Source organism: Coffea eugenioides, unplaced genomic scaffold, assembly GCF_003713205.1.
Source record: "Coffea eugenioides isolate CCC68of unplaced genomic scaffold, Ceug_1.0 ScVebR1_14;HRSCAF=71, whole genome shotgun sequence".
Taxonomy (NCBI): Eukaryota; Viridiplantae; Streptophyta; class Magnoliopsida; order Gentianales; family Rubiaceae; genus Coffea; species Coffea eugenioides.
The window spans coordinates 109,472-134,438 of NW_020861908.1; the positions used below are offsets into that span (position 1 = coordinate 109,472).

General features: G+C 42.7%; 1 protein-coding gene and 1 long non-coding RNA gene across 2 annotated transcripts in view; both read left to right on the forward strand.

The window, feature by feature from the left end:
* LOC113755463 (putative disease resistance RPP13-like protein 1) overlaps window positions 1–3,385 on the forward strand; it is an 11,657-nt gene extending 8,272 nt beyond the window's left edge. Inside the window, exons 2-4 of the mRNA XM_027299469.1 lie at window positions 242–2,195; window positions 2,373–3,203; window positions 3,368–3,385. Of these exons, the coding sequence (XP_027155270.1) occupies window positions 242–2,195; window positions 2,373–3,203; window positions 3,368–3,385 (2,803 nt within the window). The remainder of the gene's footprint in view (window positions 1–241; window positions 2,196–2,372; window positions 3,204–3,367) is intronic.
* Window positions 3,386–3,492: 107 nt separating this feature from the next.
* Window positions 3,493–9,142, forward strand: LOC113755464. The gene is made up of 6 exons (XR_003465650.1): window positions 3,493–4,139; window positions 4,599–4,790; window positions 5,877–5,953; window positions 6,059–6,507; window positions 6,889–7,114; window positions 8,759–9,142. It is a non-coding gene; the product is annotated as an uncharacterized LOC113755464 (long non-coding RNA).
* The last annotated feature ends 15,825 nt before the right edge of the window (window positions 9,143–24,967 follow it).

The following is a 24,967-nucleotide window of genomic DNA, read 5'->3' on the forward strand; positions in this document are numbered from 1 at the left end:
TCTGTGAAATTGTGAAGTAGAAACTTCCTGTGACGTGCAAACTAAGCCAGCTAAACTTTTCCTGCTGCAATCTTTTCTTTTTGTTAAATCTACTTCTCTCACTCATTACTTTTCAACTATTTCAATTTGTACCTTCGAGGTACTTGTGTGTTCTATCCGTTCTGGGGTCAAAAGATTAAGCCCCCAACTGCATTAAGAAGCCTACATTATTTGTGGGGCTGTTTTTTCTTTCTTGTTTCAGGCTGCAAGCTTTTTTCTTTCCTGACCTGCGCCTAGGGGATATGGCTGTTGCTTTAGCTGTGGGAAGCTCAGTCCTCTCGGCTTTCCTTCAAGTTGTATTTGATAGGATGGCTACAAAAGAGTTAGTGAATCTATTTCGGGCAAGAAAGAATGATGAAGAACTCCTCGAGAAACTCAAACTGAACTTACAAATAGTTGGAGGTGTGCTTAATGATGCAGAGAACAAGCAAACAGGAAACCGATCTGTCAAAGGATGGATGGATAAGCTTCATGACACTATTTACGAGGCAGATGACTTGCTTGATGAGATCAACACTGAGGCACTACGACTGAAGGTTGAAGAAGCTGAATACCATGGCTCAACCAGTCAGGTAAGTGCTTCCACTTACAGCTCATCTTCCTGTAATGATTTCCTTAAGAAGAAGATGCAAGAGATGGAAAAAATGGTTGATAAACTAGACTGGTTCAAACAACAAATTGACGGCATGAATTTGCGATTTGTTGAACAAAAAAGGCAATCCTGTCAAACACCTTCTACTTCTTTGGTTGACGAGACCACTGTGTATGGTAGAGATGCTGATAAAGAGAAGATAATTGATATGCTGCTATCTGAGAGTGCAAATGGAGTCAATGACAGTGTGATTCCATTAGTTGGCCTTGGGGGAATTGGTAAGACCACTCTTGCTCAATTGGTTTACAATGATGAGAGGGTGCAAGAACAATTTTCTACAAAAGCATGGGTTTGCGTATCAGAAGATTATAATACTACCAGGATAACAAAAGAACTCCTTGAGGGGTTCGATATTCGACTTTCTGGTGCGAGCAAGAATTTGGATTCCCTTCAAGTGCAGCTACAATTGGGGCTAACTGGCAAAAAGTTTCTTCTTGTTTTAGACGATTATTGGAATCGGGACTTTCATGACTGGGATAAATTAAAGGTGCTGTTCAAAGGTGGATTGCAAGGAAGTACGATCATTGTGACAACCCGTCATAAGGACATTGCAATGATGATGGCTAAAGAAGAGTCTATCCATGAATTGGGTGTGATACCGAAGAAATATCGTTGGTCCTTATTTGAAAAGTATGTTGGAAATCAAAGTCCAGAGCATAGAAAGATAGGAAAGAAAATTGTGAAGAAGTGTAAAGGGCTGCCTTTGGCGGTGAAAACAATTGCAGGTTCCTTGAGATCAAAAACAAATATCGAAGAGTGGGAAGGTATTTTATCAAGTGACATATGGACTCAGACAGTCGAAAAAGATGGCATCCTGCCAGCGTTAAGATTGAGCTACAGTGATCTTCCATCTCATCTTAAAAGGTGCTTTGCCTGTTGTGCTATATTTCATAAGGGTTACAAGTTTAGCAAAGAGGAAATAATTCATTTATGGCAAGCAAATGACCTTTTGGAGCCTCCTGGAGAAAACAGAGGAATTGAACAAATCGGTGAAGAGTACTTACGTGAGTTGAGGTTTCGGTCCTTACTTGAGCAGTCAACCGACGGTTTGTTTTTGATGCACGACCTTGTCAATGACTTGGCTAGCGCTGTTTCTGGAAGGTACTGTTCCAGGCTGGAAGATACTGACCTGGAACATGGTAAAATAGGCAGCATAAGTTACTTTTCATACCATCCTAGTTTTTATGACACATTTAATAAATTTGAACTCTTGAGGGAGACCAAGAACTTGAGAACATTTTTACCATTATGTAAACTACATTACCAAAAAAAATTGAGCCACAAATTTTTGCATGAAATGTTGCCCAAATTCAGGTCCTTAAGGTTTCTGTCGTTGTTGTCCTATGAAATCCATAAGTTGCCCGACTCAATTAGTGATTTGAAACACCTTCGTTTTCTGAATCTCTCTTCTACTCTTTTGAAAACCCTACCGGAGTGCATCTGCACCTTATATAACCTCCAAACATTGTTGTTGTCAGATTGTAAGACACTTGCAAAGTTGCCGGTAAGTTTGGTGAAGTTAATTAACTTGTCTTGCCTGGATATCAGTGGAACTCCATTGAAAAAAATGCCACTGTATATGGGTAGACTGAGAAAGCTTCGACGTTTGACTAATTTTATAGTAGGCAAGGCCAGTGCGTTCAATGATTGAGGATTGGCAACCTTCCTAAGCTCGTGGTAGGCTCACATTTCAAAGCTAGAAAATGTTTCCAATTGGTGGAGATGCACGACGGCGAATCTAAAGGGCAAGGAACACCTTGAAGAGTTAACTTTGGAGTGGAACGGTGCTGTCAATGATTCACAAGCTGTGAGAGATGTGCTTGATAATTTACAACCTCATTCAAGCATAAAGCATCTCAAGATCATAGGGTATGGCGGGACAAGATTTCCAAAGTGGCTAGGCAACTCTTCGTTAAGCCGTTTGGAATCGCTGAGTCTTTCTAATTGTGGATATTGTTACTCCTTGCCTGCACTTGGGCAGCTAAGGTTCTTGCAATCAGTTGAAATTTTTGGAATGCATCATATATCAGTCTTGACACAGGATTTCTATGGAGATGTCAGTGCAACCAAACCATTCATATCTCTGAAAAAGTTGAGATTCGAGAAGTTGCCAGAGTGGAAGAGATGGCATATACCAGAAGGTGAAGTCTTCAATAGACTTGAAGAACTCAGTATAATTGATTGTCCCAAACTGATTGGAGAACTTCCCCAACAATTTCCATCACTGCAAAGCCTTGAGATATCTGGCTGCGGCAATCTTGTGCGTCCCAATGGTCAATTGAGCATCCTGAATGGAGAGAATCAACAAAATTTTTCATCTCTTCGTCAATTGAAGATTTCAGAGCTAGAAAATTTGAAAGAGTTGCCCCTACAGCTCAACCAATTATCCAGGCTTGAGGAATTGAATATTTCAAAGCTAGAAAATTTGGAAGAGCTGCCCCTACAGCTCAACCAATTATCCCGACTTGAGAAACTGACGATTAGTGATTGTCGGTCTCTCTCACCCTCGCACGTGAGTAGACTGCCTGCCTCATTTAAATCACTGGAGTACTGGCATTGCAATTTGGAATTGGAGGGTGGTGGGGCCTTGGAGTACTTGACATTAAGCGGTTGTGACCTCAAAGTCAAAGCCGAGTGGCTTGCCTCGTTCCCTATGCTAAAACATCTTACAATTAGGTACTGCACGAGTATTGAGAATCAGAGTGGTATAACTACTACCACTACTCGTGTGATGACGTCACTTCAATCCTTAGTCGTCTCCGGCTGGGATGATCTAATGGTGTCTTTTTCAGAGAGAGGATTGGCAGCCCCCAATCTAACGAGGATTGGCATCACGAGGCTCACGTCACTGCCGAAACAGATGAAATCCCTCCTCCCATCTCTTCGACATCTGCATTTAAACACTTGTCCCGAAATTGAGTGCTTCCCGGAAGGGGGTTTGCCCTCCAGCCTACAATCCCTTGTCATCCATAATTGCAAGAAGCTCATGAGTCGTAGGAGAGAGTGGGGTTTGGAGAAACTCCACTTTTTCACGCACTTGGAGATTTCTGGTAGTGATGAAGAGTCGTTTCCAGAGGAGGATTGGCTGTTGCCTTGCACGCTTCGAACACTCAAGTTGAGCTTCCTTAAGAATCTGAAAGTGCTAAACTATTCGGGTCTTCGACGCCTCACCTCTCTTGAAGAGCTAGGCATCATTCATTGCCCTCGACTCCAGTCCCTACCGGAAGCGGGACTGCCCACCTCCCTCACCAAACTACATATCTGGGCCTGTCCACTGCTGAAACCAAGGTTAGAGTGGGAGAAAGGACAAGACTGGCACAAGGTTGCCCGCATCCCCTGCGTAGTAGTCGATTGGCAGCCAATTCCTTGACGGTGACGCTGGTTGCTGCTGAGGACTTGCCTTCCAGAGTTACAAGACCCTCATCATCATCGATTCATATAATTAAAGGTACTTCTTTGTTTTTCAATTTTTTCCTTCTCTTCATATTTTTTATTCTCTCAGAATACTCTGAAGCCTCGAAAGGCAAAATCACAACTAATTAATGCATCTTTTGTTGTGATTGCAATTCGAATTGCTTGTTGTGACTAATTAGGATGTGCTGAAAGGACAATTGAGATAGTGGTCTTTCCTGATGCAACAATCTCATAATATACTACTTTCTAGCTGCAGATTTCATCACTTCTTTTACTTTTTCAACTTGTTTTTTAACTGAGAGTCCATGCTTTTGCTTAATTTCTGCATTGTAGATTCCAATCAAGTAGGCCACCAACTGCATTGTAGACTTCCTAATGTGCTTATTTTATAATTCTTTAATTTTGCTTTAAACTATAATAAAACACAATTTGCTTCTTCTAAGGAGCAATTATAAAGTGCTCTAATTTTGTCAAAATTTGATGTATCTGCCAGGATATGGATTACTCTCTCCCATACACCTTTCTTAGTACTCTGAGGACCATCGTTGCTCTATCTTCTACCATTGCAAAATGGGCCAGTGCAGAGTTGCTGACATTATTTTTGTGGTGGATTAGTAGAATGGGGGCCATTGCAGAGTTGCTGACGTTATTTGTGGAGTAGAAAAAGAAAGAAGATTGGGACAAGGTAGCTCATATTTCAAGGATCTCAATGATAAACTTACGCTGTGATTAGTCATGCACTTTTAGTTTAAATTATTATTTTTAATTTTTGGTTTGTTGGCATTTCGGTATGTTTCCCTGACATCAAAATCTGTTCTTCCTCTATGCCATAATTACGGTAACCCTTAAAAATGTTTTGAGCACTTCACAGGACAATGAAATGCAAATATTTCACAAGTTTTAGTCAACTCCAATTGGGGAAACTGTTACATACCCAATCTATATTAGGATTTGTTCTTGATGACATCTTTGTAGATTTTTCCCCCCCTTTTTTGTTAATTCCTGATTTTCCTTTATTTCTTTGTGTATCATTAAGCTACTACACAACAGCTTTTCTAAGATTTCTCCAAGCTCAATGCTTCCATATCTATTACACCTATTTTAAACTATTCTAGAATTTTTTTTTTTGCATACGTCATTTTTAATTTGAGGTTTTCTGGTTAATTGAACTAGTTTTTGTCGTGAGATACAGGTTACCACCATATATCTTTAGCTTCCTTGATTTTTCATATAGCAAATAGACCAGTATGGAAACCATCAACTAGAATATCACAAGTTGGAACCTGTCATGGATATATGTCTGTCGGGCCACAACATAATGCTATCATTATCGCATTAAGGTAAAGTTTTTTAGATCTAGAATTGTCATGGCCTCTTCAAAATATAGTCTAAATTTGGGTGCTCTATGTTGGTTGGGAATTTTATCACCGATTTAGACATGAGAGTAATAGGAATTTCAAAGGCACCATTGCTAACTAGACATTTATTTATTTATAATTCTGCATTAATGAAGAGTTCAGTAATTTGATTTTGACATTATAGGAACCGGTAAAAAGGAAAAAAAAACATTGAAATAGCAAGAATGCATATTTAAGTTGACATTTTTGGCTTGATTTCATCCTTATCTGAGTTTGTCTGAATGTTGTGTAAGTTTTGAACTATACAAGGTCCTTCTACGCACAGAGATTATAACCTATGATGAGTACCTTTCTTCATTTGACAGTCATCATTAATCATGCTAATAATAGTTTCTTGATCTATTCTTTTGCAGGGGGTGGATTTTCAACTCCTAATCTGTAGCAGCTTACTCTCATCAAGTGCCAGAAGCTTAAGTTACTGCTTGAACAGGTACAATGCCCCATCCCAACTCCTTGGTATCTAAGACTAGACATTTGTCCTGAATTTGAGAGCTTTGCTGATGGTGCTTTGCCCTCTGGCCTACGTTCTCTTAAGTCCTCCTATTGTGAAAAGCTCATGGATCACCAAAGAAAGTGGGAGACTCCCTCTCACACACTCGAACCATTTGTGATAGCTATGAGGTAGAGTTGTTTCCAGAGGAGGACTGGTTGCTGCCTTGCACACTTGAATCTCTCGGATGGTGGAGCCTTAAGAATTTGAAAATGCTAAACTATTCAGGTCTTTGATACCTCACTTTTTTCTTCAAAAGATAAAAATCATGTACTACACTCAAGTCCTTACCAGAATAGGGGCTGCCCACCTCTCTCACTACACTGGAAATCTTGGACTGAAACCAAGGATGGAATTGGAGAAAGGAAATCACTGGCTCAAGCTTATAGACATCCCTCCATAATAGTTGATCAAGAATTAGTCCCTTCGTGGAGACACTGGAAGTGTGAGGGATCCCCAAAATTACAAGATCTCCATCATCTCTTTGAATTAAGGTACCTTTTCTTTTTCCTCCTTACCATTTTTACTCTCTTTGAGTGCTTTCAGGTTTTTTCACATACTGGCTTCCTGTGTTTAATCTTTTGGTATAATACAATAGGAATTCTGTATTATGAATAAATGGAAGGCTAATTCTTTGGCCTTTCTTCTACACGTTTCTTCAATTGATATATGCTGATGGAGAAAGAAAACCTTCATTGTGTTGCTAGCCATCTATAATTGTCACTGTTCTTAAACTTGCTAATAGTTTTCTTTGTCCACGCTTTACAATTTTTTGTTTCTTTTCTAAGATATAATATAAAACAATTTTCACCGTTTTAGAAGAAGTTTGGGAGTGCCCTAATTTTATCCCAATCTGTTGTATCTGTGAGCTGTAGAATTGTGCTCTCCCTATCCAGGGAATACATCTCATTGTGCTCTCCCTAGCTTCAGCCATTGCTGGAAAAGGGCTACCTATCTCGCCCTTTATGGCAGAAATCAAAAACTGCCTGCATCGATGACACTACAGGAGAGAAGATGATTGGTCCAATGTTGCTCATAATTCAAGGATGTTGATGATGAACTGATTCTATGATCAGTTACGCACTCGCAATTTCTTTGAAGGTAAATTATTTTTCATTTGGCATGTTGCAATTCATTGGCTTTTTATGTTCTCTTGACAATTATCCGGAGCACCAAGATTTGAGCTTTCACTTATGCCAGAATTGTAGTGAAGTCTTAATTGAACAGTTAGCACAGTACAATAAAATGCAAAGATTCACAAGTTATAGTAAACTCTTAGGAAATTGCTTCTTATCTGTACTATATGAATATTTGTTCATGATGACACCCCTATCGTTTTACTTTTTATCCCCTCTCCATTAATTGAACTGCTGCCCCATTGGTAATCTTCACGAGCTATTTGATCTTTTTACTTGTGATGAATTTTTTGGTGATCGCAACATTATTATTGAAGGCCATCCTAGTAATATTGGAACCATTGAAGTGAACTTTAGTTGAAGGCCATCCTAGCAATATTGGAATCTTTGAAGTGACTTTTAGTTGGAGTCCTTTAGAATAGAAAATGGACTTCTTTCTAGCATTTAACCCGCTTAAACCATATGATGTATCAATTGGATCAAGCTTAATTATACAAGTGAAAATATCTAATCATGTTGTCTTATTATTGGTTGAAAAGTAATTCAACATCTTGACTATTGGAGAACTAGGTCAATTGATCTTAGGTCCTATAGATGTCAACAGTTGTTTCATATCCAGAGTTGGCTGACTTCTTTTGAGCTTAAGTTGAGAGGATACTTGGTAAGAGCCATGTTATCATTGTTACATGTTTTTGATTATTGATACCTTAATACTTAGTTGCACACATTTTGTCATATCGAATTTCATATGTATGCTTCCATAGCATATGAAGTTCAATGAAATCTTCAATCGCCTTGGGTGAATTCAATTATCTGCTTTTTTTTTTTTTTAGTGTAAGTGGGAGGACTGGAACCTGAGACTCCTCACTTACACTCCCTTCCTTCAAACCACCAAACCCATCCCTCCCCCCTACTTCTTTGTAACTCTCTTCACCCAACTTTCTTAAAAATACTTGTTTGCTTTTATATATAATAATACATGTTAAACAAGACCAGAAAGATGAAACAGGAAGAAATTGTGGATTGAATGTAGGAAATGAGAAATTGAAGGGATAAGGCAAAGCCTAGAAGCTCCTTTTATTCAATACAAACTCTCACGAGTTCCAGTAGGTAATAATGAACAGAAAGGAAGCAATACATACTGAATAATCATTTTTCTGAAAAAGGAAAAGACAACTAGTTTAAAGTGGTTTCTAATATCTCTTCCCCTTGTATGTTGTCCTCATGGAGTACAATTGACTGCATTCTATCTCTGGAATAGCTTCTTTAGTTATGTACTTGCAGCATAATCCATCTCTTATGCTCTACTCCACTTCTGATATTTTCATATTTACCCTATGCGACAAGATATTCTAGGTACGTTGCACTTTGTGTTCATTGTAAATGTTTTCATATGTCCCTGTAGACCTTTGATAAACTGGAATGAATTTCTGTAATTCAAACATGCTTCTTGAAAAAAGAACTGATACTCAAAGAGGCCATTCCCTGACAAGTAAGTAGGGGGTCACCTGTGGTTGCCTTTCCTGCACTTCCTCTTCCCACTTTCTACATAGGAATTAGACAAAAATTTGAAAGACAAATCATTGTTGTATTTGATAATTCTTTGCAGAATTGGGACTATGATCATTAATGCCTCCTTGCAGAAGTATATACTGCATGAAGTTCAGTTTGCTGCTTGGAAAGATGCAAGCCCTTCCCGGACCTTTATGTTAAAAAATGTGGCAGCATCATGTAACTGAGAGCTTTTAAGCTAGTTGTTGCCTCCAGACTTCGACCATATCCTTTTGATGGTGGATATTGCAGTGTATCATAATAATATTATGATGCAGATACTTGCAAAATCATTGTTCTCTTTCTGAAGCATGTATTAACTTTGTAATTTCTTTGGGATGTATGAATGTCTATCCTGATTAAAAGGATTTGCATTACCTCGCAAACCTCTTCAAGGTTCAAGTTGAAATCTTTTGATGAGAAAGCTTGAAGTTTATGATCAGCCTAAACAGATTGAAGGCCATTCTAGCTAATCTTTGTGATTTCATCATTAGATTTAAGCTTCAGGAAGTAAAAGCTGCATCCTCAATTTTTTAGCATTGCACTACTCTACATTTACGCATATTTCTTATAGAATATATCATGGCATGTTTGCAACTTAATTGCTTTGATGCAATTTGAAGACTTCCTGTAGAATCTCAAAGAGGGACCAGGGAGAACAGAGCTCCTTGATGTCAGAAGAACAGCTGCCAACTTTCCCTTGTAGTTGAAAACTGAAGCGTTGCTGCACTGAAGACCCTCAAGTACACACTCAAACCCCTGCCAAAGGTTCCTGTAATGACTTGATCATATGCTAACTGTATTCTGCACATGACCATACTTTTCTCATCATTCTTGCGGTATATTTGACAGCTATGAAGCCTTGAATTACACCAAGGTAACACTTTTTGTTACAAAGTTTGTTATTACCTCAACAATCTATCCATTTTGGAATGGGTCAAATTGGCTAAGATGGCATTGTGCATCCGAAGTACATATTTCGCATTTAATCAACATCTATTTCGGGGAAGGATTCAAGATTCAAGAATTCTGGAGTTGGTTGAACATAATCTTCATGGTAACTAACTTGTCAAACTAGAAAGCGGAGTAATTAACCCTTGCAAGGATAGAAAATGGTCAACAAATATTCTTTAAGTTGCTATTGTCCTTAAATGATACTATAGCTAACATTCAGCAAAGTTGAAGGATTAGGAATGCCTAACCCAATCCTAACAAGCTTGTCGTCTATATGGCCTTCTACATATAGTTTCAAAACCCGCACCAATCTGTGCTAAACAGAAACTAAAGATTGCAAGTTGCTAGTGTTAAGAAAGAGCTTCTACTTCAATTGATGCCTAAATTCTTAATCAAAGAAATTTTGGGTAAGTAAATTCTTAATCAAAAAAGCTTTGCACAATACCATTAAATCGCGAATACATTGATTCAGAGAAAGATAACATATCCTTTAAGCATCCTCAGTAGTCTACCAGACATCCCACCAGAGAGAGAGGTACTCTTGGGTGCTATCATACAACAACCAAAATGTTGAAAACCTTGCATGTAAATTAGTAATTTACGTACATCAATTAGTGCTCTCATACAGGGAGTATGACATAAACTATAGGGGATTTTTCATTTTTTTTTTCCTTTTCGAGTACAAAAATATCTACAGGTTCGTACTTCTCTACAGTACAGAATGTCAACCTGAATTATGAATATACCCATGGAATATTTAGTACAGGTGTGGTACCCTAGCCAACCAAGCATAGTTCTGTCATAAATTTAACAAAGCAGAAGTACTAGAAGACTTGGAGATATGTCATAATTGAGACCCTGCCCTCGCCTTTGATTACTCTGCTTGAGATCCAGATGAGAGCAAGTATCCACAAACTCCAGACCACTTATTTTGGTAGCTCCAATAGCATTTCTAGTAGCTTGACAATTAACAGTAGCAGACTGGCAGTTTCTTTCCCAAGATGAAGCTACCATTTTATCACATCTATCAAAACCACCACCCCGTATAGATGAATCCCTTCGAGGATGGAAGCAAGTTAAATCATTCCTACATTGGATCCCCATTACCACACTAGAATATTGCATACCACAATCCCCTTCTTTGACATTAGTGCTAAAAGTAAACCGCTTTTGCAATGGATAAGCCCCAATTCATTATCAATCTTCTCTCCAGATTTCTGCTTCATGAATAGCTTGCCTTTGCACTTTGCTAATCAACTTCTGGTTCACAAATCTCATTTTCTTAACTTCCTCTTCCAAATAAGTTGTATGCGCCTTTTTCTTCTCCCTATATTTCCAACAGCTTCTCTGTTTCCAAAAGGCCTCCTATATTTTGACGTTGAGCTTTTACCATCGCCTGGATTATCTATTTTCATAGAAGGAATGACTTGGGCATGAGCGCGGTAACATGTGTGAGTATGTGTAGCACCAGGGCCACGAGTACATGTTTGGGGATTTATTAACAACTCATCAAGAAATGAATCCACAGGGATTGGGTCAGCATTAGGAACCAAGACATGGTCGGTGGGAAAGCTCTACCTCTCCATCATCCATCTTATCATTAATTCCTCAAGGAACAAACATTGCAGGGCGATCTAAGAACACTAGTTTTTTTTTCTTTTAAAATTGGTGCAAATTCTTAAAAATCAAAACACCAATCCAAAAGTATATAAAATAAAAAAAAAAGTGCAAGATACTTGTTTTTTGGCATACATTATTTTTTAAGAACAAGAATAAAGAAGCTCACCCAAGAAAGGATTCGGTCTTTTTTTTATTTATTTATTCAGATAGAACAAATCCTCAGATTGAACAGTGCATTAGAATATCTCCACTGCATAATATTCTTGATCTTTCACTTATTTTTTTTTTCACCTTCCTAGTTTATTGGCCTGTTGGAGCCAATCTTCAAAATGCAATGCCTGACTCATTGTGGATCTTTTTCTTTTTTTTTTAAGAAAAGGCCTACGTTTTATTCATCAAGAACCAATCTCAAGTTCTCTTACAAATGCCTAATTCTCCTAAATGAAGACACCCCTAGCCTATCTAGTCTGACCCCCCCACGGGCCAGTGCCGGAAGTGCGTGAAAATTATCATAGACCTTGATATGCTGTTCAGGATGAGAGACGCCTACATTGGACAAAACATCCGCCACGGTGTTAGCCTCCCTATAGCAATGCGAGAATCGAGCCGGATCATCCATTAGCTGCCAAATTTTCCGTGCCTCTCGTCGGATCTGCCACGGACACTGAACCCGCCGCTTCAGGATCCCAACTACGACCAATGAATCCGATTGTATACTTAGATTACCATAGCCCCTGTGGATACACAATTGAAGCCCCATCAGCAAGGCCCGAATCTCCGCCTGAAGGGAAGTAACCTCCCCAAAGAAAGCCGAATAGGCAATCAGAGGCAACCCCGTTGCATCTCGGAGGACCCCGCCGCCTCCGCCCACTCCAGGATTCCCTTTAGCGCAACCGTCAACATTAAGGGTGAGCATCCCACTCCCCTTCACCTCCCAGCAAACACGTTGAACTCTAAAGGTGGGCATGTGCGCCCAGTCATACAACTGCCCAAATGTTTTCGCCCCAGTAGTTTGCTTGAACTGGATCTCTACAATGAATTTGACCTCCAAGAAAATGGCCTGGCAAATCGTCGGGGAGTGCATCGGGACCCCCTCAAAAACCGCTCTATTCCTAGCTTTCCAAATGTGCCAGGAGATAAAACTGGGGAGGACTAAGCAAATGAACTGCCGTACCGCAGAATGCCATGACCGAAGCCACCATTCAACCATGCGAGCGCGCAAGGAGGATCCGATGCTCCGAACACCACACCAACCACCGAAATAGTTCCAGACATCCAAAGCTATGTGACCCCCAGCAAAAACATGCTCCAGGGATTCCTCAGATGCATCTGGGCAGCAAGGACATTTCGATGGTAAGTGAAACCCTAGACGGCGCAGCACATCCGGCAGTGGCACCCTTCCCATCATCAACCGCAGCATAAAGAAAGACATTTTCAACGGGATTCGCGGGTGCCAAACTTGAGAGAAGACCACAGATGTATTATGGGCCTGCCTGACGTCACGAAAAGCTGACGCCAATGTGAATCTTCTAGACTGTGTGGGCATCCAAACTACCTCATCTACACTTGCTCTATCTGGAACCGGGTGGAGTAGGATAGAAGACACAATGTCACCAGGCAAAATGTGAGATAACAGACTCACATCCCAAACCCCATTTTTGATACTGTTATGAAACGAAAGATGCGGGATGACTGTTGCGCGAAGAAACAAGGCACCACTGCCCAACCAATTATCATACCAAAAATGGCAAGACCCATCATTAACTAGCCATAACATAGAGAGCTCGGCCTGTCGGCTCACGTTCACCATCCGTCGCCAGGTCGGAGAAGCAGTCGGTGTTAATTGTGCTTGGCAGGGGTGAATTCCCCCGCAGTATTTTGCTCGCAGAAACGCCGCCCATATCGACACCCCCGTGCGAAAGCTCCACCACAATTTACAAGAGAAGGCTGTATAGACGTCTTCGAGCCTCCTAAACCCCACCCCGCCTTCCTCAACCGGGAAGCACAACTGAGACCATCGGATCCAATGAAACTTTGTTTTGTCAGGCGATGAACCCCATAGGAAATTCGAGCTGGCCTTCTCTAGAGTGTCGAACACTAAGTGAGGCAAAACAGCAGCCGATAGTAAATGTACTGGTATTGCTGACAACACATGTTTGATTAGAACTATCTTGCCTCCTGACGACAATAGCTTTGATTTCCACGACATAATCCTCTGCAGGATTGCCTGACCCACCTCCCCAAAGTATGACGACTTACACCTCCCAACGTATAACGAAAATCCCAAATAGCGTATGGGAAAAACCTGCTAGACAAACCCCGTGACGCGTTCTATCACTCTTCTTCTGGCCGGTGCCAGTGACGAGTGAGTCAAGTATCCACTTTTTTGAGCATTGATCAACTGACCCGAACACCGTTGATATCCTTCCAGCACCTGCATGATGTCCTTTAGGGAGGAAGCGGAGCCGTTCGCAAATATAAGAACATCATCCGCGAACGCCAAATGCGTCACCGGGGGGCACCCATACGACACACGGAATCCCAGAAAACCTGGCTGCAGCGCAAGGTTGTTTAAGCCCCTCGACAGAACCTCTGCCCCTATAATAAACAATGCCGGCGACAGCGGGTCCCCCTGGCGGAGCCCTCTCGTAGATTTGAAAAATCCATATGAAGAGCCATTGACAATTACCGAGAACCATACATTAGATAATAGCCGCCACACCATATCTATAAACTGTTCCCCAAACCCAAACTTTCGTAGGACTCCAATGATATGCAACCATGACACCCTGTCGTAGGCTTTAGACATGTCCAACTTTAAAACGACGTTACCCCCCTAACTTTTTTCCCAATACCCGATACCACTTCCTGAGCAAGCAAATAGTTCTCTGTTATATTGCGGCCCTTAACAAAACCTGTCTGCTGGGGGGAGATAAGTTTTGGCAAGATGTCAGCCAATCGATCCGCCAAAATTCTAGACAACAGCTTGTTGAAAAAATTGCAGAGGCTAATCGGTCTAAACTGGGAGAAGTCCTGGGGGCTCGATACCTTAGGGATCAACACAAGTGCGGTTGAAGTGATGAAACGAGGCAGTTCTGCCCCACAAAAGAAACTTAGTACCGCAGCATGGACGTCTTGAGCAATAACCTCCCACGCAAAGGTGAAGAATTTGCCCGTGAATCCATCCGGCCCGGCAGCACTTTCCCCATCCATTTCCTTCACCACCCGATGAACCTCCTCTATAGTAGGTGCCGCCTCTAAGAGCCTGTTGTCCTCGCCCGAGATCACTGGTGGAATAAGATGCAACATATCCGAGGAGGGCACTGACGTGCCTGAGAAGAGGTCAGAGAAGTACGCGATTGCCTCACTCGCTATATCCGCATCCGACTCCACCCATGCTCCATTGGCCGCCTTTATTCTATGAATCATACCTTGAGCCCGTCGCTGCCGCACCACTGCATGGAAGAACCTAGAATTGCGATCTCCACTTCGAAGCCATTTAACTCGAGCCTTTTGACTCCAGAACTGCTCTTCAATGGACAATGCCTGACGCAACTCCGCCTGCGCCTTGTTGAGGGCGACCTGTGTCTCCTCCGACCCATTTTGATCCATGGCCTCCTCTGCCCGTTGCACCGCTGCCTCCGCCCCTCAAACAGCATCAAACACATTACCAAAGCAATTCTTGTTCCAGTGCTGAATAGCTCTCCTGGCTGCCAACAGTTTAGTGCACAAGATCCGCAATGGAGAGCCACTCACTTCTTGATCCCAAGCACTGCGAATCACCTCCAAGAGTTGTGGTTTGGACGTCCAGACATTCAAAAAACGGAATGGCCGTGGTTTATCATCTAAGTGAGAGGTAAACGAAATCTTCAGCGGCGCATGATCCGAAGGGTGTCTCGCCAAATGCACTACCGAAATTGAGGCGGACAAGTTCAAAAAATCTCCATTAATTAATAACCTGTCCAACCGCTTCGAGACTCTAGCGCTGCCTCTCCTATTATTACACCACGTAAAGTTAACTCCTGAAAATCCCACGTCAAAAACTTCAGCCTCTTCCATGAAAGATAGAAGCTCTACCCCCTCATCTACTCTAAACGGCCGACCCCTCCCCCCCCGGTTTCTCATGGGGTGCCAAGATGGTATTAAAATCTCCCCCAATGCACCATGGGGACGAGCTGGGTTTATCAGCTAATAGGTTTAGCCATAAGTCCCTTCGCTCTTCCCTGGAGCATTTTGCATGAACAAAGGACATAGTGAATTGTGGACTTCGAACTGGTAGTGATTCCTTGTTCAAAGCAGGAGAAGCATGCTAAAAATCCCTTTCTGATATTGTGAACTATTTTGCCAGTTTTAGTCCTCAACTGCACTCAGAATAGGTTTTTGCTCACCCATCCACATATATATTCGTTCCTCATGATCACTTCACTTTATCTTTTTTTTTCCCAGTCTTCTTTCTATTTGATTACATTCATACTGCTCGCCGTTCTCAAGCTACATGACTTTCCTAATATTCTTAGCTATATGTTAGAATAGCAGTCTGTTTATCAGTTCATTTTTTTTGCCCCCAAATCTGTTTTACCTATTTGAATTAATAGCAAAGGCCAAAGGGAAATCTAATATAGTGCTCGCATATGAGGACAAAGTCGCTTGATGTCGTATATAATATGTTTTCTGAAATTTAACAGAGTCATCACTTTTGCTCTTTCTTTTTGTCATTCAAAACTATTTGTCACAGGTACTTTCTTCTTATTCCTTTCACCATGCATCAGTCAAACTTCTTTACAGAACAAAGAATAGACACTTTGTACCGTGTTGAATAGACACGTGCATTCACTTATCGTTTCAGAAAAAAGAACAGAAATAGACAATTTGATGAATATAGGGATAATTGCAGAAACCTCCCTGAGATTTCTAACACTTGCACTGACAGAAATACATAAATATTTGTAACTAAAATTGAAAAAATATTACATTAATATTTTTACGGAAGGGAAAAGGGTAGATTTTGTATTTAACAAAAATTAAATATTTGCGAGTTCTTAACGTTTTCTTTCATCCTTTTTTTTCCCCTAACGGCAATAGTCTACTCCTAATCTTACATTAGGGTATAGAAAATTCTAACAAGATTCGTAGTGAACCTTTCCCAGCATAAAAAGAGAAACTCATGTATCACTTCTTTTAGTCAATGGAAAACGATATCAACATTTATGATTTACGAAGTCTTCAATTCCTCTCCAAAGCCAAAAGATCTGTGAGATCATTGGTTGTCTTGGATTCTTATCCGAACCCGACTGGCCAGGACTTCCTCAGAGTCAAAAGCAGAATTTCTAGTAGTCTTTGGCTGCTTTCACACAAACGCTCAGCTGCGCAAATGGAGAGTCTAACCCGATTAATGTCCTTACCAACCACCATTAATTTTCTCTTTCTCATTTTCTTCTTCATTAAGTCTATCTTTCCATCAGTTGCTTGCTTCATTTTATCTTTTCTATTCAATGGGAAATGCACTGGAAATTGAATCATCATTGTCAGGAATGCTCATTTACGACAATTTCTACATCCTTGCATCCAATAATTCTTTCCTGAGAAAAGCCATATATACGATACATTTGACAATGGAAGTAACTCGATAATTGGACGTCATGCATTTTTTTCCCTCCTCGATCTTGATCTAACGGTTGTCTCGCGACAATATCCATATTGGCTACTAGTGACAGCCTATTTGCAATCAATAATATATTGACAAACAATAAAAATCGATCATCCAATTTGATGTGATTAAAACAAGTTAGTAGAATTATGGGGAGACTTTTCGTAACGCAAGAAATTGTTGCAAATTGAAATATAAAGAAGGAATTAAAGGAGGACATTCGCTCTTCATTTGCCTTTGTTTATTCAAGTTCACGTTCAATTTAAAGAGGGACTCAAAGTGAGCAAATTTCTGCAAGTAGTAATAATAATAAAATTATCCCACAAATGACGCTCTTTTTTTTTGGGATAATGAACAATTTCTAACTACTGTGATTGATCCAATAGCTAGTGGAAGACTTTTAGAGTTCTGTCCATTATAAGATTCAAGATTTGAATAGTAGACGTGACACAAGGAGGTGGAAAGGATGCGAGCAAGGGTGGAAAAGTAAAAATGAAGAAAAAATCTCATTGATACTGAAGAAGCGCTGAGCTTCCCCGGACCGAGCTGGCCTGATGAGCTCGGCGTGCTGATGGAAAGAACGTGCCCTAGCCCTGTGAAACAAGCAAGAAGTGGTCTCTAGACAGGGGAGCTCCGAGGTGGTCCCCGGAGGCACTCCGACGATCAAGTTAGTTTTCCGATGAGTAGGGTTCACGGGAAGTAAGATAGTCGAGAGTAATTTGCCAATAGTGAGCGTACCTTGTACAGTTGGTGTGCGTTGCCATTTATACCTGCTATAGAGTCCGACCTCCGTAAGTTTCGGGACCTGCCCGGGATAGCCTCAATCCCGCGCTGAGGGGGATTCTTCCCGCCCTTTGCGGGATTGTTCCTCGTAGCCTTTCGGAGCCCTAGTGGCGGTGCACCTCAGGACGGTTGCCAAGGGCCTGGGGTCCAAGCCCAGCCCTGACGGTTACGGGCTGCCACGTGTCGAGGCCCAGGACGGGGCCTCTGCACTAGCCCCCTAGATTAGGTAGGGCTTCCGGGCAGACCTAATCTATACCCCTGCCACGTGAGAGGCCAGCGCCGCGCACTACTCTGCCAGGGTCACCTCTGGTACAGTGCCGTTACTGAAATGCTGCGCCCGCGTCCCTTCGGTCTCCGTACCGCCTCTTAAATGCGTTCACATGGGGCGGTTCAAATTCGAGCAAACCGTTTCCCCCCATTTCGCCCTCTATAAATAGGAGTTGCCAAATTCCATCCGACTCTATTTGCCATTTTCTCTCCCTCGTGCATTTTCAATTTCCCGCAACAAGACTTCCGGCTTCTAGTGCCCAGATTCCGACGGTCTCTTCATTACTCCCCTTCCATTTACCAGTAAGTCTTTTCCCTTTTGCCATCTTCTGCTTTTTATGTCGGATCGTTCCAACGTTACTTCTTCCGCATCTCAGATTCCGACCCACCGTAGAGCTCTTAGAATTCTCATTTCTTCCTCATCTTCATCTCCGCCTTCATCTTCATCTTCACCTTCTTCTCTTTTTTCTTCTTCCGCTTCCAATTCCAGCTTCCAAATCCCTGACTTGTTGGAGCCCATAGTCGTCATGAGCTCTCCATCCGCCCACTCTCCTTCTGCCCGAGTCCTGGAGGAGGCGGCCGAGCTCGATGCCTTTATCGAGCGGCATGCCACTTCCATCCCTTCCCCCCAGTCCCCACATGACTCCCCTGGAGGAGCCCAGGGAGGAGCTGGGGAGGACAGGGACTCCTCCGAGGGGACCCCTGCCTCCGAGCAGGGGGATGATCCCGGGTTTGACTATAGTCAACCCGACCAGCAAGAAGCCCTCCTCTCACCTGGGGCGGTGGTCGAGCTGGTCAGGTCCTATTCTATTCCTCTGGCCTTTGAGCCGAGGGCTGCCGGGCCCAATGACCGAGCTAGCCGACCTCCCCCTAGTTTCGTAGCCATTTACAGGGAGCAGCTGCTCGGAGGGCTCCGGCTCCCCATTCCCCCAGCTCTGTCCGAGATCCTGAGCTATTGAGGGCTCAGCATCACCCAAGTCCATCCCAACTCGATCAGGATCATCATTGGATTCCTGATCTACTGTCAGATCTGCTCCCTTCCCTATTCTCTTTCTCTCTTCCGAGCCTCTTACACCCTCAAACTCTCCCTTCCTGGGTAGTACTACTTCTCCCGCCGGACCGCTAACAAAGGTCGGGGTGGGAAGGGCTCCCAAGACCTTCTCTTTGGAATCCCCTCTTCCGTGAAGAATTGGAAAGGGGACTTCTTCTTTGTTAAATCCACGGGTTTCCCCCCTAATGTGTGGAAGGTCGGGGAGGTCGAATCCGACCCCTACCCGGAGGATCTGGATCCCGAAGCCCTCGGCCAGCTGCTGAGCTCCCGGGTGAAACTCTATACCGTCAAGTTCTTCACCGAGCAGATTTCTGCGGCCGGGCTGATGGGGACGTTGTCCGGGTCCCCCGGGGAGGTGGAGCTCTCCCTCGTCAACCGCGACGACTGTAAAGCCGCCTCTGTGCTCCCGTTGCCTGTTGTCCTGTTTTATTCTTCCTTTTCTTTTACCGAACTGTTTGTGCTAATCTGGCAATGTTTGCTGAAGTGAGAAAGCTTTCTACGCTGCTGGGCATGCCCTCCGAGCCAGCCGCCCCAACTTCGCAGCCGGAGGCTGCCAAGAAGGCCTCACCGATCCCCGGGGGCAGCTCGGCCCCTCCGAAGGAGACATCTCACTCCTCCCACTCCAAGCAGACCGCCAACAAGAAGAAGGCGGCCGGGCAGAAGAGGGGCCGAGGGGACGAAGCCCCCAGCCTGAGAAGAGGCTCGCGGTCGTCCTAGCACAGCCCCCTCCCCTGCTGACGTTGGGGGGCCCCCCCATGCCGGTCCGGTCCACGTGGGGGTTGGCTCTCTGAGGAGCACACGCGGGAGACGCCGCCCCCCAGTCTGTGGCACTTCCGCCACATCGCCCCCTGAAACCGGGCCAGGCCCCCTCCATGCACGACCCCCGCCGCTTCTGTCCATCCTGGGGGCTGTCCATCAACGACCGAGCCCAATTCCCCGAGGTGGCTCGCGAGCTAGTCACGGGCTCGGTCCTCCCGCGTGATAGGAGGTGAATGGAGCTGGCAAGCCCGTCCGAGCTCCAGGATGCGTATTTCACCGCCCAGGCCCAAGTAAGCCTTCTCCCCCTTAGGCCACTTGTTTTTCTGTTTTTTCCCTGGATAGAGGTAGTAATGTGCTGGCTTTGCTTCCCTTACCTTAGGCCAATGCCGCCGGCGCTGCCCTGGTGACTCGCTTCTCCGAGCTGTCTCCCGACTTGGAGAAGCTGCAGAAGCTGAATCGGGAGACAGAGCAGAGGCTAGCTCAAGCTCTTAAGGAGACGGACTCCCTTAAGGCCAAGTTGGGCGAGGCCGAGAAGGAGCTGGAAACAGCTCAGGTCCAGCTCGCCTCCACCAGGTCAGAGCTAGACCAAGAGAGGACGAGCGTGGAGAAGCTGAAGGCGGACCATGCCCTGGAGCTTTCCGGCACCGTCAGCCGGGAGCGGAAGAAGGCCGTTCGGGAGTTCATCTCTTCCGAACGGTTCACGGAGGACGTCGCCCTCCTCAACCAGCCCATCATCCAGGTCGGCTTCACGCGAGCCCTGGACCAGGTAAAGGGCCTCAACCTGCCCGGCTTCGACTTGGCCGCGTTCAAGGAGTACAATTCGGTCGGCTGAGGATTCCTCCTTTTTTGCGGCTGCAGTTCCCTTTCTTTTTATATCCGGCTAGCCACCCCCAAAACCCTGTATTCAATGGCTAGAAATTATCCCTCTCAAACCCTTTTTCTTGGCCATCCGATGAGCCTGCATTCGTCCTTTGCAAGCTGCCAACAAATGCAGCGTGCGTGCCGCGAGACTTCCTCTTTTTTTTTTTTTTTTTAATATAGATAACTAATTACTTAATAAAAAATAAATGAAGAAATGCTAATTAAGATACAAATGAAATGCTAATTTTCTTCTTCTTTTTTTCCTTTTTTCTTTTTTTTTCTTTTTAAAATAATTTAACAAAATGATAATGAAATTAAAAAGAAAACTATTTAACTAACATCGGATAAAAATAAATAAACAGCAAAATTACAATTTTTTCATCATTTTTCATTTTTCATTTTTCATCATTTTTCTCTTTTTCTCTTTTTCTCTCTTTTTTTTTTCTTTCGAAATTCTATGCTAAAACTCCAAAAATAAAAATAAACTAAAAAACTAAAAATTAAAAGTGAATAAAACTGACATGACAAAATAGTGAAAGAAATTGCAATAAAATTTTGGTGTCTACAGTTTGCCCCTCTTTGTACGAGTTTTGAAAAAACTTGAGACAAAGAAATAGACACCAAATACTCACCTGTGTTATTTGGCTGGCTGCAAAAGGGGTTCGAACAAGAATTTAAAACGGGAACCCGAACAGGAAAATTAAAACGGGACTGACCCGAACAGGAATTTAAACGGGACTGACCCGAACATGAATTTAAACGGGACTGACCCGAACAGAAATTTAAACAGGACTGACCCGAACAGGAATTTAAACGGGACTGACCCGAACAGAAATTTAAAATCGGGACTGACCCGAACAGGAATTTAAACGGACTGACCCGAACAGAAATTTAAACGGGACTGACCCGAACGGGAATTTAAACGGGACTGACCCGAACGGAAATTTAAACGGGACTGACCCGAACGGAAATTTAAACGGGACTGACCCGAACAGAAATTTAAACGGGACTGACCCGAACGGAAATTTAAAACGGGCTTGCACTGAGGAGAGACTTAAACAATGAATTGAGTTTTTACCTGAGAATGGTTCACACTTTTTGTACCACGAGGGAATTTTGACTTCCGTAGCTAAAACAGTGACTGATGTTGTTTCTTATGGTCAAACTTTGCTAATAACAATATCACTTCGTCTTTGCCTTCTGGGGAGTTGTTTCTGATATCGATTTTGGTGCGAAGAGAAGAGTGGTTGTTCTTGTTTGTAAATGCAATGTTCCTGCAAGAAAAGAAGAAATAACGGACTTACCACCATCATTTGACCCGATTTGCCTTGAGAATCGTGTAGACATGAGTCTTGTGACACTTTTGCCTCTGTTCCGCGGTGTCTAGCTTAGCCGACCTTGTAATTTTGAAACCTTTCAATTTCTGAGACTGATAAAGTTCGCATTTACCCCGTCACCAAATCTATGTAGCCGCTTTGTTACACTTCACTCGCTTTAATAGACGATGGAATCCCCTATCCTTGCACAAGCCCCAGGGTTTATCATCCATTCGAATCCAATGGTGAAACAATGATGCATGCAAATTTGTCATATAAAAAAGCAATGATATATGCAAGATGATTCCTATGTTAGGCAAAATGAGCATGCAAAAGAATGCAGTCAATCCAATAGCAATTGAATGCAAATAGTCGAGAGAGAAAACCAAGAGGTTTATAAAGATACATTTTGCAAAAGAATATTTGTAAAGAAAAATACAAATTTGGCCAACGAATATCACATTCAAGGCTTTGGATATATTCGCTTCGGAATTCGATACTGGCAGAAGTATCACAATCATGAGGGAAAGTCCAAATGAACCGGGTCACCAGCTGTTCTTTCTCGTGCTCGTCTTGTTGAGAAAACCTGCCTTGGCGCCCTTTCGGGTTTTCACCAAGGTTGCCCCCACCCTTTTTGTTTTTTGTTTGTTCTTTTCTTTTTGTCTTTCTTTTTCTTTTTTTTTTCTTTTTCTTTCTTTTCTCTTTTTCGAGGCGCCCTTTCGGGTTTTCACCTAAAGAACAAAGAAACATCTCGACCATGATCGACTCAGAAATATGAGTTAAAGATTTCAGGCATCAGTAAAATGCACTTCCCTTGTAGATTAGGCGAAGGCATTACGGACATCACTTGCCAGTTGATTAACCAATTCCTAATAGAAATGCAACAAGTGACGGAAGCCAGGACTTTGGCTCTATAATGAGGTCGGGTGGGGTGTTTTTCAAGAAAAGTTGAGGCTTGAAAGCAAATTTGATGCGAGGTGTGAAATAACCTGAGATTGCACTATTTTGAAATCATTTCCGATTTTGAACGAAACTGAGGAAAATTTGCCCCAGCTTGATCGGATTTTCACTCTTTGCATTTTCTTCATTGCATTTTCCTCACTTTTGCATTTTTCTTTAAAAACTAAATTTGCCCCAGTGTGGGGTTCTTTTTCCTTTTTGATCATCTCTTTTCAAAATAAATTTTGCCCCAGTGTGGAGTTTGCAATTCTCAGGGGTTATCAAGCGAAAATTTGTCAATTCTGATGGCTCAAAGGGGACAAGTAGGGATAAAATATTTTAAGTGTAAAAGACGATGGCCTGACTTGCATTTCGCCATTTGCATGAATTTCTAAAGAAAATTTGCATGATCAAATGAAAAACTTTTTGCACATATCTGAGTTGATGGGTTGAGGGAATGCTCGTCCATCCATTTCTGCCAAAATAAGGGCTCCGCCAGGTAATACCTTTTGGACAATGAACGGCCATTGCCAATTTGGAGCAAATTTGCCTTTAGCTTCATCTTGCATCAGCAAAATTTGCTTTAGTACTTTGTCACCTTCTTCAAATGCATGCCGGTGGACTTTCTTGTTGTAAGCCCGGGCCACACGTTTCTGATAGCACTGACCATGACAGATAGCATTGAACCGCTTTTCATCGATCAAGGTCAATTGCTCATGGCGCTGCTTCTTCCAATCAGCCTCCTCCAATTTGGCTTCCATGAGGATTCGTAACGAAGGAATTTCAACCTCGGCTGGTAATACAGCCTCCATTCCATACATGAGTGAATATGGCGTTGCCCCAGTTGATGTCCGGATAGAAGTCCGATACGCCATTAATGCATAAGGCAACTTCTCATGCCAATCGCGATGCCTTTCAGTCATTTTGCGGATAATCTTCTTCAAATTCTTGTTTGCAGCTTCTACCACTCCATTCATCTGAGGCCTATAAATGGCGGAGTTGCGGTGTCTGATCTTGAACTGCTCGCATAGTCCATCCACCATGTCATTGTTCAGATTCTTGGCATTGTCTGTAATAAGCGTTTCGGGCACTCCAAAGCAACAGATGATGTGATCTCTCAAAAAATTAGCAACCACCTTCTTCGTTACATGTTTGAATGACTCCGCTTCAACCCATTTGGTAAAGTACTCAATTGCCACTAATATGAATCGATGTCCATTTGAGGCAGGAGGATCAATTGTACCAATCACGTCCATACCCCACATTGAACAGGGCCACGGGGCGATCATACTATGCAACTCAGTGGGTGGAGCGTGTATTACGTCACCGTGTATTTGACATTTTATACATCTCCGGACAAAGTTTATACAATCACGCTCCATAGTAAGCCAGAAATATCCGGTTCTCATGATTTTCTTTGCTAGCAAATGGCCATTCATGTGAGGTCCACAAACACCACTATGAACTTCTTTCATCATATATTGAGCTTCATTTTCATCGATGCACCTTAAAAGGTTCAAATCTGAGGTTCTTTTATACAAAACTTCTCCATTCAAGAAAAATTTTAAAACCATTCTACGCAGAAAACTCTTGTCCTTGGTACTCGCATGCAGAGGGTAAGACCCAGTTTTGAGGTACTCCTTAATATCATTATACCACGGAATATTGTCAGAGGACTTGTCTACAACCCAACAGTGGGCAGGCTTGTCTTGAAATTGAATCCGGATTGGTTCGATCTTCAACTCATCTGGATACTGGATCATAGAAGCTAAGGTGGCCAAAGCATCGGCAAATGCGTTTCGGGCTCGTGGGAGATGTCTAAATTCCAAAATTTGAAATTGCTTGGCCAGAGTGAGCAAACTACAATGGTAGGGCAGAATTTTTGAATCTTTGGTTATCCACTGCTTCAAGGTTTGGTGCACGAGCAAATCTGAGTCACTGAAAGCTACCAACTCCTTGATCTCCATTTCTAAAGCCATTTTGAGACCAAAAATGCAGGCTTCATATTCAGCCATGTTGTTTGTACAAGCAAATTGCAATTTGGCAGCGGCAGGGTAGTGCTTTCCTTCG